The 17,423-nt window shown below is 38.8% G+C and overlaps 1 protein-coding gene, 1 long non-coding RNA gene and 1 pseudogene across 5 annotated transcripts in view; 1 reads left to right on the top strand and 2 right to left on the bottom strand.

The window, feature by feature from the left end:
- LOC131510250 (uncharacterized) overlaps positions 1-17,423 on the bottom strand; it is a 250,588-nt gene that overhangs the window by 152,094 nt on the left and 81,071 nt on the right. The window lies entirely within an intron of this gene.
- SETD2 (SET domain containing 2, histone lysine methyltransferase) overlaps positions 1-17,423 on the bottom strand; it is a 125,681-nt gene that overhangs the window by 50,294 nt on the left and 57,964 nt on the right. For 2 of the 4 annotated variants that reach the window (XM_058727157.1, XM_058727156.1), the window contains exons 11-12: positions 17,189-17,308; positions 14,897-15,559 (exon numbers count right to left, since the gene is read on the bottom strand). In XM_058727157.1, coding sequence (XP_058583140.1) covers positions 14,897-15,559; positions 17,189-17,308 — 783 coding nt within the window. Of the gene's footprint in view, positions 1-11,671; positions 11,955-14,896; positions 15,560-17,188; positions 17,309-17,423 lie in introns of all 4 variants that reach the window. The other 2 variants (XR_009260954.1, XR_009260955.1) reach the window with 2 other exon arrangements.
- On the top strand, positions 6,446-7,024 carry LOC131510248 (sterol carrier protein 2-like; annotated as a pseudogene).

The raw sequence follows: 17,423 nt of genomic DNA, 5'->3' as shown, positions 1-17,423 counted from the left end.
TACCATGCACTATGAAAGCTAAGTTCTGTAAATTGGCATGAAACTAGCTTCATAATATATTAAATAAAAACAAGGAGCTAAAGAGTGCTGCCAGTTTTATAAAAAAAAGAAACACACACACACAGTATGCACACATTATCTCTGGAAGGATATACAAGAAGCTGGTTGTGCTGGTTGCCTTCAGGGAACAGGACATGGGTCAGGGGTAGGAGCAAAACACCACACCGTATGCCTTTTGAACTTTGTATCATGTACAGGAAAGGCCTATTTAAAAATTAAAATAAAAAGAGGAGAAAAAGATAACACGGCTCAGAAGAATCCCCTGACAAAGTACCAAAAAACTTTTTTGGCATTACTGCTGTACTCATGGTAAAGACCACCACCTGAGGGCTGTGACATCTCAGGCTGAGGCCTCAGGAACCCAAGGCAACTTCTAAATGCTGCTCTTCAGCAAATGCCATACCTTAAAAAGCCCTCCCAGTTCACTGTTGTTCACTTTAAACTTGTCCCCTGGCCCCTCCTTCTTCTCCAGCCTTAACCAGCTTGACTCTAATTCAAAGAATCTACCTTAGCAATGCTCAGTTTTATTCAACACACACCTAAAATGTGCTGGGCTTATGCTAAAAAATACTGAAGCACAAGGTGAACAGGTAACACAAGTGCCTGCTTTTGAGGCCTCTCTAGGCCAGTAGTAAATGTGTGTAGAAAAATAAGGGTTTTCGTGTTAAGTAATCACCGAAGAATAACCAAGATTATGATGATAAGTGTGTCTCATTTTCAGAGTTCTGTTTTCTAAGCAAATTAATTCCAAATCTAAGATTTTTTCTTACACTTTTCAAATGTAACCATCTCTTCTAATTAAAATTTTTCAAACTTTAAAATCACCACAGCCCTCCAAGTGATTGCACTGAAGTTACAGGTTGTACTGGTGAACCTAACGCTTAAGTGACGAGTAGATGGTCATTATTTAACATAGTACTGGAAGTGCTAGCCACAGCAATCAGACAAGAAGAAGGAATAAAAGGCATCCAAATTGGTTAGGATGAAGTAAAACTTTCACTATCTGTAGATGATATGGTATTACATATAGAAAACCCTAAAGATGCCACCAAAAAACTACTAGACTGATAAATGAATTCAGTAAGGTTGCAGGATACAAAATCAACATACAGAAACCCGTGGCATTTTTATACACTAATAATGAAGCAACAGAAAGAGAAATTAAGAAAGCAGTCCCATTTACAATTGCACCAAAGATAATAAAATACCTAGGAATAAATTCAACCCAGGAGGTGAAACACCTGTACTCTGAAAACTATAAAACACCAATGAAGGAAACTGAAGATGACAAAAATAAATGGAAAAATATTCCATGCTCCTGGATTGGAAAAACAAATATTGTTAAGATGTCCATACTACCCCAAAGCAATCTACAGATTTAATGCAATCCCTATCAAAATACCAACAACATTTTTCACAGAAAACAATCCTAAAATTTGTATGGAACCACAGAAGACCCAGGACAGCTAAAACAATCTTGAAAAAGAACAACACTGGAGAATTCACAATTCCAGATTTCCAGTTATACTACAAGGCTGTAGTAATCAAAACAGTATGGTATTGGCACAAAAATAAGCACATAGATCAATGGAATAGGATAAAAATCACAGAAACAAATCCACATTTATATGAGCAATGTATCTATGACAAAGGAGGAAAGAATAGGAAATGGGAAAAAGCCTCTTCAACAAATGTTACTGAGAGAACTGGATGGCTCCATGCAAAATACTGAAGCTCGACCACTGGCTTACTCTATACATGAAGATAAATTCAAAATGGGTTAAGAACCTAAATGTGAGACCTAAAACCATAAAAATCCTCGGAGAGCACAGGCAGTAATTTCTCGGACATTGGCTGTAGCAACATTTTTCTAAATAGGCCTCCTGAGGCAAGGGAAACAAAAGCAAAAATAAACTACTGGGACGTCATCAAAATAAAAAGCTTCTGCCCAGTAAAGGAAACAACCCACAAAACTAAAAGGCAGCCTACTGTATGGAAGAAGATATTTGCAAATGACATATCTCACAAAGGGTTAATGTCCAAAATATATGAAGAATTTATACATTATACAACTCAACACCCAAAAAACAAATCATACAGTAAGAAATGGGCAGGAGACATGAACAGACATTTCTCCAAATATCCAGATGGCCAAGAGAGATATGCTTAACAACACACATCATCAGGGAAATGCAAATCAAAACCACAATGAGCTATCACCTCACACCTGTCAGAATGGCTAAAATCAAAAACATAAACAACAGTGTTGGCGAGGATATGGAGAAACAGGAATCTTCCTGTACTGTTGGTGAGACTGCAAACTGGTGCAGCCACTGTGAAAAACAGTATGGAGGTTCCTCAAAAGTTAAAAATGGAATTACCTTACGATCCAACAATGACACTATTGGGTATTTACCCAAAGAATACAAAAACACCAATTTGAAGATATATACCCACCCCTATGTTTATTGCAGCATAATTTCCAATAGCCAAAATTACGGAAGCATCCCAGTATCCACTGATAGATGAATGGATAAAGAAGATATTATATACATTTACAATAGAATATTATTCAGCCAAAAAATGAAATCTTGCCATTTGCAACAATACGGATGGAGCTAGAGTATCATGCTAAGTGAAATAAGCCAGTCAGAGAAAGATAAACACCATATGATTTCACTCATATGTGGAACTTAAGAAACAAATGAGCAAAGGAGGAAAAAAAAGGAGAAAGACAAACCAAGAAAAAGACTCTTAATTATAGAGAACTGCAGGATACAAGAAGTGGGTTGGAGGGTGTGTGAAATAGGTGATGGGGATTAGTGCACTTAACATGATGAGCACCAACTAATGTGTACAATTGTCAGATCATTCTATTGTAAACACTGTATGTCAACTATACTGGAGTTTAAAACTTAATTTAAAAAAAAAAAAAAAAAGAAGATTAGGTGATCCAGCCAGTACTCCAGTTAAGAGTAGGAGACCTCCTGGGGCGCCTGGGTGGCTCAGTCGGTTGAGCGGCTGACTTCGGCTCAGGTCATGATCTCACAGCTCGAAGGCTCGTGAGTTCGAGCCCCACATCAGGCTCTGTGCTGACAGCTCAGAGCCTGGGGCCTGCTTCGGATTCTGTGTCTCCCTCTCTCTCTGCCCTCCCCTGCTCATGTTCTGTCTCTCTCTCTCAAAAAAATAAAATAAACATTAAAAAAAAAAAAAAAAAAGAGTAGGAAACCTCCTGATGTCCAGATCATCCAGAAAATACTTTTTGGACCACAGTTCATTCTTTTCCCAACTCACACATATACACATCTCTGTTTGACAAGCTGCTCATATTCATGGACCCCTGCCCCAGAAAAACCCCAGTTTTGCATATGATTTCAGGGGTTCTGAAAATGCCCTGAAGTTCAATCATAGATCACAGTTTGCCAATCTCTACTGCACGGGGAAAAAAAAAAAAAACAAAAAAAAAAACAACTTGAATAAAACACTAAAATGGAAGTTTCTAAGATTTCAGAATGTATTTGGACTTATTAGTTTCTAAATCAGAAGCAGATTAAGAGAAATCTGAAGTATTCACCAAAGGTACATAATTATATAAATTGCCTCGCAAAGATATAGAAGTCACTATTTATTAGATCAGCAAAAGGGAATGGAAAGAATATGGGATTTAAATCAGAAGACCCAAGTCAATTTTCAGCTCTGTCACTTAAAAGCTAAGTCACAACCTCATGGGCCTATTTGTTTTCTGTTTTACAGGGAATAAAAACACCACCATGTATACTTCACAGGGTTGTAAAGATTATATGACACTCATTCAAATATTTTCTGACCACCTATCAAATAAAATACACACACCACAGTTTCAAGAAGCAGTGTGATACCATGGGGAAAGATGAAACTTCTTCACACTTCATTCAAATATTTATGAAGTGTCAAACGACATATCCTGGGGAGACTTGAATGACCAAGACATAAGCATTCTTTGCCCTCACACTCCGTGCAAGTACGAAAGAAATATTATGTGCTGTGACTGGAAAGGAGGTTATGAGACCATACAGAAAGGGCAGAATACTCTTAGAGGAACGGGAATGGCTTTCCTGGGGAAAGGATGAAACTTACACAAGAGACATCCAAACAGAAGTAAGTGTTTTCAGGAATGAACATTAGTAGCACAGACCCACTGGGGGGGCCAGAATGGCTTGATGTGAGACTGCATAAATAAATAAGGACCAGACTATATCATGGTAGGCAAACCTCATGAAGAAAAATGGATTTTATTATAACAGTGTAATAAGGAACCATATAAAAGTTTTAAATAGGACACTGACATGATCAGATCTTCATTTCCAAACAGCAATCTGGCTACTGATCATAGGGGGCACATAGTAGTCATTCACTACTATTAAGAGGTAACTTATTATTATAACCACTATTTAAATGATATCATAATAAAAGTAACCTTTACTACAAAAATCAAGATACAATCCTTGCCCTTGAAGATCTCATGGTCCAGTGAGGGGACTAAGCAACTAATTTTAGTAATCTGTTAAGATTACAACTACTGTATAGAGAAATACAGAAAAGGACAAAGTATCACAAAGAATGAGCTGCAACTGTAAGTCTAAGTAAAGGAAGATAAAAAAAAAAAAAAAACGGAAAGAAAGAAGAAAAGATATTGCAAGCAAAAAGAACAGCATGCACAAGGCCACGGAAGGGTGAGTACGTATGAACAGCCTGATGTGATTCATGCACTGAATGTGTAAGAAACACTGTTGGGCAAGAAAGTTAGATAAACATAGAAGTACCTCTCATGTCATACACTAAAGGCTCTCTTCTTGAATTAATGGGAGTCTCTGTGATGCTACTAGAGGTTCCTGTTGATACATCTATTTTTTTTTAGTGTGTGTGTGTTTGTTTTTTTGAGAGAGAGAGAGACAGAGACAGAGAATACGAGCAGGGGAGGGGCAGAGAGAAAGGGAGACAGAGAATCCCAACCAGGCTCTGCACTTTCAGTGTGGAGCCCAACATGGGGCTCTAACTCACGAACCATGAGAGCATGACATGAGCCAAAAATCAAGAGTCGGATGCTTAACCAACTGAGCCACCCAGGCGACCCAGATCACATCTATGTTTTTAAAAAGATAACACGATAGCATATAAAGGAAAATATGAAGGGAGGGAGGAATGGGAGCAAGAAGGACAAACAGGAGGCTGTTCCAACAGTCTAAGCAAGAAATGACAGGAGCCTGAATTAAAAATGGCAATGAGAAGACAATGTGACCTATTTAACACGTAGGACAAAAGAAATCTCAGGTGCTGCAAGAAATACCACCTTTTGAGGGATAGGCAGAATAGTGAAAATCACAGGGAAATCCAAATGATTCAGACAAGGGTGTGGTCTCAGATTAACAGAAGGAAGGCGAGAGAAACGACAGGTTGAGTACATTATGTGTTCACACATTTACTCATACACAGAAATACACATATGCGTATGTACGTATAGATACGGTCTGGTGACAGCCCCTACAAGCAATGCCCCAGTAGCAATGACTTCATCTAGAGCCCAGATCTTGGTTTCTTTTTTTTTTTTAATTTTTTTTTTTTTCAACATTTTTTTATTTATTTTTGGGACAGAGAGAGACAGAGCATGAACGGGGGAGGGGCAGAGAGAGAGGGAGACACAGAATCGGAAACAGGCTCCAGGCTCCGAGCCATCAGCCCAGAGCCTGACGCGGGGCTCGAACTCAGGGACCGCGAGATCGTGACCTGGCTGAAGTCGGACGCTTAACCGACTGCGCCACCCAGGCGCCCCCAGATCTTGGTTTCTTAATAAGAGTTTCTGTTTGTTTGTTTCAGAGAGAAAGAGAGCAAGCAAGCATGCAGGGGAGGGGCACAGAGAGAGAGAGAGAGAGAGAGAGAGAGAGAGAGAGAGAGAGAGAGAGAGAGAGAGAGAGAGAGAGAGAGAATATCCCAAGCAGGCTCTGCACTGTCAGGACCAGGGGCTTGATCTCACAAACCATGAGATCATGACCTGAGCTGAAATCAAGAGTCAGACAGGTAACCAACTGAGCCAGCCAGGTGCCTCCAGATCTTGGTTTCTCAATCTCACTTCACATCATAGAAAGCAGAGTTTATTGGACAAATGGCCGATTCCAGGGCTGGGTAAGGGAAAGTGCAAGATAAGCCTGGAATAGCATGTTGTTCCAGGTTAAAAAACTGACGGCAACCTGTCAAAATCACACAGAAGGGAACCTAAAGGGTCTCTCACACTGGCCAAACAAGGGACAACTTAAGCAAATAAATAACAAAATTAATGGATAATTCACTGAATAAAACAAGAACCCAGGAGGCTCTGCAGCATAATTTAGGCACTGTAGGAGTTGTGGTTGTCACACTGTACAAGATGGGTTTTCCTGAAGCTGCTGGTTCTTTTAGAACTCATCAAATTAAGGCTGCCCCAATTCGCTCTGCAGTTGGTAGATTTAAGGCAAATCTTGTCTTCAAGGAGACTGAAAAGAAGCTTAAAGAGGAAGGGGAACAGTTTGTGAAGAAATTGGTAGTATTTCTGCCTTCAAGGTAAAGGATGGCCCTGGAGGTAAAGAAGCCACCAGGGTGGTGGATGTGACGAACAGCAGTTCAGTGCTTCCTAACTCAGATAAGAAGGCTGACTGCAGAGTCCCAGTGGCTGACCTGGACTTGCTGGCTTTAATGACTGGTAAAATTAATCCTCAGTTGGCCTTCTTTCAAGGCAAATTGAAAATCACTGGCAATCACTGGCTATGAAGTTACAAAGTCTTCAGTTTCAGCCGAGCAAAACTAAACTGTGAAGAATCCCCTCTGCCTACCTTTGAAAACTAAAGATGAGATATACAGATTTATATCCATATATTTCATTGTCAGAACTTAGAAATTACACACTGGCAAACAGTGTAAGATTTGTTTTTAATGGCTTTTTTATTTTATTATTTTTTTTAATGTTTTTTAATGCTCCACATCAAACATGGGGCTTGAACACACAACTCTGAGTTTAAGAGTCACATGCTCAGGGCGCCCGGGTGGCTGAGTCAGTTAAGCGTCCGACCCTTGATTTCGGCTCAGGTCATGATCTCACAGTTCATGAGTTCAAGCCCCGCATCGGGCTCTGTGCTGACAGTGTGGAGCCTGCATGGGACTGACTCTCTCTCTCTCTCTCTCTGTCCCTCCCCAATTCATGCATTCTCTCTCTCAAAATAAATAAGCCTTAAAAAAAAAAAAAAAAAAGAGTCACATGCTCTACTAAGGGAACCAGCCAGGTGCCCTTAGATTGGTTTTTAATGGCTGTGACCCAGGCGCCTGGTGGCTCAGTTGGTTAAGTGCCGGCCTCCTGATTTCAGCTCAGGTCGTGATCCCAGTGTTGTGGAACTGAGTCCTGCATCAGGCTCTGCACTGAGCTCTGTGCTGAGTGTGGAGCCTGCTTAACATTCTCTTTCCCCCTCTGCCCTTCTCCATCTCACACAGGTGTGTACACACATGCTCAATCAATCATTCAATCAATCAATACATGCCTGTGACCAATTCTGTTTTTCCTAAACTCTGGGGGAACAGAGCCTGAGGTATACTACTGCTTTGCTGAACTGCATACAAGTGTACATTACAAAGCTAATATGGTTTGGCATAAAATTGAGTTTCAGAATAAAATTAGGAAGAACAAAATCTAAAAGTTATATAAACAAAAGCTCTCATTTTTTATAAAGTATATTTAAGGATCATTCTGCTGAAGATTCAATTTAAGGTTTTCTTGGGAGAAGCAGGGAAGAAACAGAATACCAGTACCTCGCCAGTAATTAGTGTTGTGCACTTAATGTTCTTCATTTATTTTCTATTAATAGTTTTAAAAGTTCTGTACTGGGATGTTTAAAAGAAAACTTTTCCCAAATCAAAATAAATCTGATCAGAGCTTGGCGGGGGCCGGGGGGAACTATAGCTGAATGCAGGACTATTTTTAAAATAAAAAAATTGTACTGGGTTTCCTTCTTGAAAAATAAGTATTTTTGTTAAAAAATAATTGAACAGGGGCATGTGGATGGGTCAATTGGTTGAGTGTCCAACTCCTGATTTTGGCTTAGGTCATGATCTCACAGTTTCATAAGATCAAGCCCTACACTGGGCTCTGTGCTGACAGCATGAAGCCTTCTCTCACTCCCTCTCTCTGCCCTCCCCTGTTCTCTCTCAAACATTAAAAAAAACTGAAAATAGTAATAACTGAGCAAATACACGTTTGCTCTGAGATGCAGTTTTCAAATCAGAATCTCCTATTTAACTAAATGTGTAAAGCTCTGTCCTTTGTTATAATTTTCTTTCTTTATAGAAGAAGGAAACATTTATCGTTCTTCCTAGTTTTTCTAATGCCAATGTTATTTCTTATAACTGTAAGATACAGGGTAAAATAATGCTTTGGAAGAATGTTTAATAGAGAATTAAAATAAAAAAATAAAAAAATGAGAATGCATGAGCCTAAACTGATAAAAATCAATGAATACAGAACTACATGGGAGAGCAGGAAAAGCTCTTGCTTACAAGAGGGCTACAACCAAAACAGAGGGGAGCAGAAGGAATGAGGGGTTAGAAAATCACCACTTGGCAACCATCACAGCTGTTAAGTGATTTGGGTAAATTCACTGGATGTTGAAACTAATGAATAAATCTGATAAAAAGCAGATTATTTACACACTTCCAAAGGTGCTCCTATAGGATAATTTTTAATGATAAGGATCAAACAGTAACTTTATGTTGGAAAACCTGGCAGACGCCACTTTAACCAAGGGATTGGAGTTGACAGTGCCAATAGTGGAACAAATCAACATCATGTGAAGGATACTCCTTACTATTCCAGACAAAAATGTATAACCTGAACCCAAAAGAAAACTTCAGACAAGCCCAAAATGAGGAATATTCTAAAAAATTTCAAAATATTTTAAAAATTTGAAATGTATAAAAAGCAAAGATAGACTTAGGAACTATTCCAGATTAAAGGATACTAGAGAGATACAACCCAACATAACACTTTAGCTCCAATTCTGGATCAGATTTTTTTTTCTTGCTATAGACATTATGGGTACAATTGGCAAAGTCTGAAGGAGATCTGTTGGTCAGATAACAGTATTTTGTCACTAATCTGCTGATTTTAACAAATATACTGCAGTCATATGGAATAATATCCTTGTTTTTATAAAATATGCACTAAAATATCTAGGGGAAATGGATGTCACATCTGTAACTTATTTTAAGAGAAAATGATAAAGCATATTTGGTAAAATGTTAACATTGGGGAATCTGGGTGGAGGAATAAGAGGAATTTTTAGCTTTTTTTCTACATTTGTCACTAGAATGTGTATCACATACAGAATACATACACAGAATAGTATCCTTGCAGTTTTCCTATAAGTCTGAAATCACATCAAAAGTAAAAGGAATATTAAGAAAAATTTATACATTTTATTATGGTTACATGTAAGACTAGATTGCACCAACTTATCTATACTCAAAACCTCCCTTAAGTTTCCAACTAACCTGATTATGGTCCTGAGGGAAAAACAACATTGCGTAAAGGTCTCTTCTCTCCCACTTCTCAGCCTTACATCCAAATTATTTGAAGTAACTTTTCCCAAACAGAGTCAAGACTTTTTTTTTTTTTCAAACTAACTTCATGAGCTATAGAACCATAATCATCATGTCTTTAGGGAAACAGAATTAAGAGTTCATCCAAAAGAATAAAGTATCAAAATGACTTCACTCAAAATCAGAATGTTTCAAGCAGCCAGACTCTGAACTTTACCACAGTGCAAAAGCAGCCACAGACAGTATGTAAATGAATGAGCATGGCTGTGTTCCCAAAAATCTTTACAAAAACAAGCCGTGGGACAGATATAGCCAAGCCATGATTTAGATTAAAGGACCTATCCAGTAATAACAAAATGGACTACTAATAAGCTTTAGACCATTTTTGCCTTTTACTAAGTCTGATACTTGTAAAACAAACTTTGGGGCGCCTAAGCGACCCAGTTGGTTGAGAGGCCAACTCTTGATTTTGGATCAGGTCATGATCTCACGGTTTGTGGGTTCAAGCCCCACACGGTGCTCCCCACTAGCAGTGTGGAGCCTGCTGTCTGGGATTCTCTCTCTCTTCCCCTCTGCTCTGCCCCGCACGTACTCTCTCTCTCTCTTTCTTTTAAATTTTTTTTTTCAATGTTTTTTATTTATTTTTGGGACAGAGAGAGACAGAGCATGAACGGGGGAGGGGCAGAGAGAGAGGGAGACACAGAATCGGAAACAGGCTCCAGGCTCTGAGCCATCAGCCCAGAGCCTGACGCGGGGCTCGAACTCACGGACCGCGAGATCGTGACCTGGCTGAAGTCGGACGCTTAACCGACTGCGCCACCCAGGCGCCCCTCTCTCTCTCTTTCAAAATAAGTAAATAAACTTAAAAAAAAAAAAAAAAAAAAACCTTTCAATGTAGCAGTATCTAAGACTGCTTCTTTGGGGGCAATTCTAAATTTTAAAGGAGGGGCGTCTGGGTGGCTCAGTTAGTTAAGCATCCAACTTGGGCTCAGGTCATGATCTCATGGTTCACGGGTTGGAGCCCTGTGTCGGACTCTGTGCTTACAGCTCAGAGCCTGGAGCCTGCTTCAGTTTCTGTGTCTCCCTCTCTTTCTGCCCCTTCCTGCTTGTGCTTTGTCTCTCTCTCTCTCTCAAAAATAAATAAATGTTTAAAAAATATATTTTAAAGGAAAGGATAATATTTATCCTTATGAATACAGAATAATCGCTACGAAAGATTTTGAAATTTATTACAGAAACCCAGGGTACATAATTTCATTTTGAAATGTTGCATAGCAGATTCCACATAGGATATCAGTTACAGACTGAAATTCCAAGTAGTGACTTAAACGTTTTCAGCTGAGTAACCCTATGTTTTATTTAAACTTTCTGTAAAGAGTTTAATGCTTAACTTTCTAGGCAAATAATATGTTTGTTGAATTAAAGATAGTCTTGACATAAACATGAAGAAGAGTATTATTAAGAATAGTCCAACTTATCACATGTACAGAATGGTGCCCCTAAATCATGTTAACCAGGTGTAACTGTAACTACCCAGATTTCATTATAAGGAGAGATGCATATCCTGCAGTCTAAGTGTTTACAAGAGAGGCTCTGGAATCACTAGCCATCATAATCTACTGGGTTTCACTAGCCATCATAATCTACTGAAAAAAAAAACTGCCAAATTCACAGGAACCTTACCTCTTCTTCTCATGATCCAAATGAATGAGGATTTTCCAGTCAAGTTATAATCAATGACCACTTATAACCAACTGTTTTGCCCTGTGAAGTCTAGGGTATATTTTCAGCATGAGGGGTGATGTACAGTAATTCCTTTTGCAAATAGAAATATACGCACATGTCCCTGCTGAAAATGTAGCCCGATAAATTTGCACATGAAAATACATGCTCATGTGTAATAGCAATGTGTTAGGTGATGTTTCTTGTTTAGGTCTACTTTAGGAGTCAAAATGTGCAAGCCCTTTGGAGCCATGGCAGCAGTCCTGTGTATAGAGGTATAGAAAAAGTAGCTCACTTAATCCTTTCTCGCCAGGAGTCGGGATTTTCCCAGAACGACATCCATTGTCGGCAATGGACGCACCAAAATAACGCCGGCGCCAGTGAGTTAACCACCTCTGTCCTCTTTTCACCTATTATATTTTTCATGCATCATCCAACTTCCCAACCATCTTCCTGTTTCTTCACAGAATGCACGCTAGGTTCTCGTTTTTCTTCAGCACGAAGTTGAAAATGGAGTTGAGAAAAGGAGACACATGGTCAGCTGGTGATGTTAACAAGCTCCTTGCTGCCCTGAGAAGCTAGATGGAAATGGTTCAAGTTACAAGGGGGATCATCATCAGATCTGGGAGGACAAAGAGTAATTCATGAAGCTTCATTCCCTTCCCTCCCACCCTCTTTCATTTACTGATGATCCCTATGGTCTGCCTTCACAGCAAAAATCAAGATTAAGGATCTGAAGCAACCTCTTTCAGTTCTTCACTCCATCCAATGTGTAGAAAGGCCAAGTGGAACACATGTCCAACAATGTTACAGTGGCCCCAGAAGGTCAGGGAAGCTTGGAGTGGCTAACATAACCACAATCTTAGAGTAATGCTTTTTTTAGTATGATCTTGGAATTAACATCAGCAACTAACCCAGTGCTTGGCAATAGGTGCTTAATAAAGGTTGGTTGAATAACACATTGTCTTTTCTGCTAACGTCTACTTGAATACATAGGTGGAAGTCAGACAGAAGTAGTTAACTCTTTCAATGCCGGGATAGTATGGGTATAGTGTAATCACATCAAGTCCATGTGTTTATCTAAAACATGTTCAAATTATGGGTTTCTGATTTCAAAGTTCTGATTAAATGCTGGCTAAAGTTCTTTCTTTCTCTTTCTCTCTTTCTCTCTTTTTTCTTGACAACCATAATCAGAGTTTTGGAATTAGAATCATGGTAAATGTTAAACAGAATGATAGATGAATTAAGAGCCCCAGCACCAATGTGTAACAAAACATCACAGTTCAGTCAAGTGACATTTCTCAGTCATGCAATTCTAGGTGAGTAATGATTCCAGAGCAAACTAAAGTTTGAAGAAGGAAAATCTCATTCAATGGCTTCCTTGATGCTAAGAATCAGGATACATCCAAAGTATGAAGGTTAAGAAGGATATATTTTAAGTATGAATAAAATTTTGAGCCTCAAGTCAAAAGGATCATCAAGCTACATAGTGCTATGCAACTGCTTTGATCTTTCAGACAGGAGGGACAAGGACAAGCAGGGGAAGAAATGATTTCGTAGGACTCAAAAACGTCTAGAGTGTGACTTTAAATGAACAGTTACAGCTAACTGAGTTAAGGATATCCCAGAGAGTAATTCATACCACTACCATTACAATAAAAAACTACCATAGAGAGAAACGAAAGTATTACTTTTTTCCAGGTTTTAAGAAGAGACAGGTTTTTAAAGAAATGATGCTTAAATCTCATTTTTTTAAACTTATGTCAACCAGAGATTTATCAGGCAAAAGTGAACTACTGGGTCTGCCACCCCATTCTCACTCTGTAAAACTATGTCTGTAAGGCCTTTTCTATGCCCATTCGAGTACAGGTCTCCATTTCTACCTTCCTTATGAAGCCAGTCATGCCACAGGCTGTACTAGCCTCCAAACTCAAGAGGGACTTCTTCCACACTCCTGTGCCCTCACAAAGCAGGCCTTAAATGAAGGTCCACCCACGTGACCATCCCAGCATTTCTTTCTTTTAACTGCAATTCTGGTTCCTGCAGTTCACGTGTTGTATCATAAGCAGATTTACTATGAATTCTTCCTTTTAGGTTTATAAAAAGGAAGGATTTCACAAGGTTTATTAATAAGGTTGAGTAACGATAAACTCTTAAGTGGTGCAAGAGTAGCAAACAGGTCAGCGAGAACTGAAACCACACCATACTTAAAGAAGGGTCTCAACACAGCAAATTGCAAATGCCAGAAGTAAGAATAGTGCACAACCAATCAACTACTCCTTTTGTTCAGTGTGAGGTCAGTTCCATATGGGTCAAATCACAGGATCTAATGGGTGAGTTTTGTAATCATAATTGGGGACAGGTAGGATTCAGTTGTCCATCTTACTGCAAATAAACCTGTACTGCTGGTTTACCTGGTTGCTTCACTTCTGACAGAAGAAAGGAACAGAAAAATAGAAGCTAGGAAGTAACCTGTTCCCACAGGGTCCTCAAGACCTGAATCCCAGATACAGATCACTTACAATCAAAATGTATCACCTCTCTCCTAGGCTCATCCTGTTATTCACTTCTGTTTATCCAAGACCCAGACTGAGTTTTCTGCAAAGCAAACCCTGTACATCTTGCTACGTTCTTTAATGACAGATTTCGTACGTATTAGGTGTAAGGGTTCCAGACCTCTCTATTTTCCTCTAGGTAACATCTTTTGACCAAAGAAGTAGGCATTTAAAGACAGGCCTATTCCAGAAACAATAATGGAACTGAACACCAACTAGCTCCATATAAAGTTGTTTTACTGGAATAGAAATTTGTGTTCAATCATTTTTGATAAGAAGTTGCTGAATTACCTTGGTTTTCCAGTTATAATTAATTTTTAAAAATTAATTTTTAGTTAATCCAATATATTAATTTCCAATTACTTTAAACACTGACTTTTTTTCTTACATACACTCTTACAAAGAATTTTCAAATGTAGAATCATACGTTTGTAACTCAACGTATTTCTGGTTTTGGTTTTAATGTAAGGTGCACTTAAATAACTGAAGTCACTGGGGCACCTGGGTGGCTCAGTTGGTTAAGCATCCAACTTCGGCTCAGGTCATGATCTCACTGTTGGTGAGTTTGAGCCCCACATCGGGCTCTGTGTGATCAGCCGGGAGCCTGGAGCCTGCTTCGGATTCTGTGTCTCCCTCTCTCTCTGTCCTTCCCCCACTTGCACTGTCTCTCTCTCTCAAAAAATGAGTACATGTTTAAAAAATTACAAAAAATAAAAAACTGAAGTCACTGCTGCGATATGCTTTTCTAAATGAAGAAAAGGGGATATCTGTATATTAGTTTGGCTGGTATATCTCTTGCCAAGGTTTAAAAGATTTGAGACATTTGTAATTAGTTATCAGTAAGAGAGATGGTATTCCATTTTTCAAATATATGTATAGCTAGAAAAGTAGGTAATTCAACTTAAGATTTGTGGAACTCTAGACCTGAGTAATTCAGGTTAAAGTAAACAGAAATGTTTCCTTACCTTTAGGTCTTTCCAACTATCCAGGAGCTTGGTGGCCAAATCACTTATATCTACTGTTTTATCTGGCTGTTCCTGGCTCCTCTCACTCTCCACATCAGATACACCCTCCTCTTCATCTTGGGATGGTGTTTCCTCAGCAATAGTTTCTTCCAGTTTCGTGCCATTGCCCTCTTTAGGCTCTATTTCAGCATCAGCCTCTGGTTCAGATATGGGTAGCTTACTGGCTTCCATGGCGATTTCACTCTCAACTTTAGACTCAGGCAGCTGTTGTGTGAGTAGCTGTTGTGACTGTAACTCTTCCTCTTCTTCTACAGGGACGTGTTCTAACTGGTCAAGGTCCTCTTTGCCATCCTTGCCTTCCAGCTCACTGGTAGCATCAGATATTGCACTGTCCATGCTATTTTCACTTATAATTTTAAGTCTGCGAAACATGAGCTTCTTGGGGGTATCTGTGTCAGCTTCTGTGCTTAGCTTGGTGGAAGGATCAGGAGTGTTGAGTGGTGTGTGAGCACGTGACGTATTCTCACTTGAATACCCATCTCCTTCACTCAACGGAGGAATGGCAGTTTTGGTCTGAGACCAGCGTTGAATAATTGGAAGTACTTTGCTTTCCTCCAACATATTTTTAGTAGGAATGGGTAAGTGTTCCAAAGTCTTTATAATCTGATTAAACACAATAAAAAAAAAATCTCATCACTTTACACAGTTGACTTTTCAAACCTCTGGATGGGACTCAGATCATTTTTGCAAGAGCAGTGGGGTTTCTTTACTGTCTTATTCAGACCAAAGTCTCTATAACTACAGAAGGATTTAAATGTCATAATATTATTTTCCACCAGAAAGGAAAGAAAACTGTTTTAAGACTGACCAGCAAAAATAAAAATGTGGGCAGGTAACTGCTCACAATATTAAACAGGAGCAATTAATATCCTCCACCAGTGCTTCTCAAACCTGAGATTAAAAAAAAAAAAAAACATATATATATATATATATATATATATATATATATATATATATATATGTATGTATATATATACACATACACACATATATACATATACACATACATATATACATATATGTGTGTGTGTGTGTATGTATATGTATGTGTATATACACACACACAGCCGTATATATACATACGCTAGTGGACCTCATCCTGGGTATCTTTTTCTAAAAAGTTTCCCAAATGACTGTGATATAGGCTTGGGAACTATGCAACAACATATATTTAAATGATGTCTCACATACACACACAAAACAATGCAGATATTACTTACCTCGTTTAGCTTTTGATAAATAGCTATCTAACAAAGTGAGACTCTCTCTTCAGAGATAATCATCCCCTCCATCCAGAAATCCAAGAATTTCTTCTAAAGTACTCCCTAATGTAGTTCTACAGAAACCCCAAGGATAGGGAGTTCCCCTCCACTTGCTCGATAGGATGCTGCCCAATTCATAAATCATTTAATAAAGTCAACTAGATCTTGAAGGAAGAAAGGAAAAAAGGAAGGAAGGAAAGAAAGGAGGGAGGGAAGGAGGGATGGAGGAAGAGAGAAAGAAACCAACCAACCAACCAACCCACCCACCTACCCCAAGTCCTCCTCAACTTCTACTTATTGCCAAATCTCCTGGAAGAAGAACGGAGGCAAGACAACCACTTATTTGCTTATTCCTGACGTTTTTAAAAGTTATTTGGTATTATCTATCTCTCTCTCTCTCTCTATCTCTCTATCTCTGTATGTAACATGCAACACTTTGGTATTATATTAAAAAGAACTACATTTAGACTAGGTCAAAAAATACTGTTTATTTCATGGGGAGGTATAAACATCACAACTCCACTAACAATGCTGCAATGAACATTTATTTAGATCTTTAAAACACTTATTGACTCCTCAAAATGTTCTTACTCTTGTCATCCAGAATTCAGCTCTTCACTAATTTTTTAGAACACAAGAATTTAAGTTTCATATGGCTTCCTATCTGTTTAACACTATGGCTTTAGCAACGAACTGGATCTTTCACTCAACTATGATATTGTATTTTGCTCTTGCAGTTCCCAGCTACACAATATCAACTATAGGGATTCTATAGGAAAAGCCATAGGGCAAACTCACTACTAGCAAGTTTTAAGTAAAGGTTATAGTTACAAGAATGATACTGAGATAATAAAATTATTTAATACCAGTAGTAAATATAGTGCTAGATTCATTACCACTGATATCATCGCTCAACCTAAGCAATCTATATAGTGGTTTTAAAAAACAAGCAAGTTGAATGTGAACTGACCTCTTCTTGAAGCTTCTGGTTACTTTCCCGGCCATCACCTAGCTCTGCCATCCAGATCCACAACAAAGACAGCCCATGACGTTCCAGAAAGGACTTCAGGCAAGACTGTGAATGTGTGTTCTTCCATGGGGGAAGGGAAGCAAGATGCAGGGTATTGGGATGGGGTTGGGGTGGGTTGGGGTAGGAAATACCAAACATAGCATTAAAAAGGGTCCACAAAGAGGAATAAAATTTT

The sequence above is a fragment of the Neofelis nebulosa genome, chromosome 4, assembly GCF_028018385.1.
Source record: "Neofelis nebulosa isolate mNeoNeb1 chromosome 4, mNeoNeb1.pri, whole genome shotgun sequence".
NCBI lineage: Eukaryota > Metazoa > Chordata > Mammalia > Carnivora > Felidae > Neofelis > Neofelis nebulosa.
This window is presented reverse-complemented; position numbering and strand designations above follow the sequence as displayed.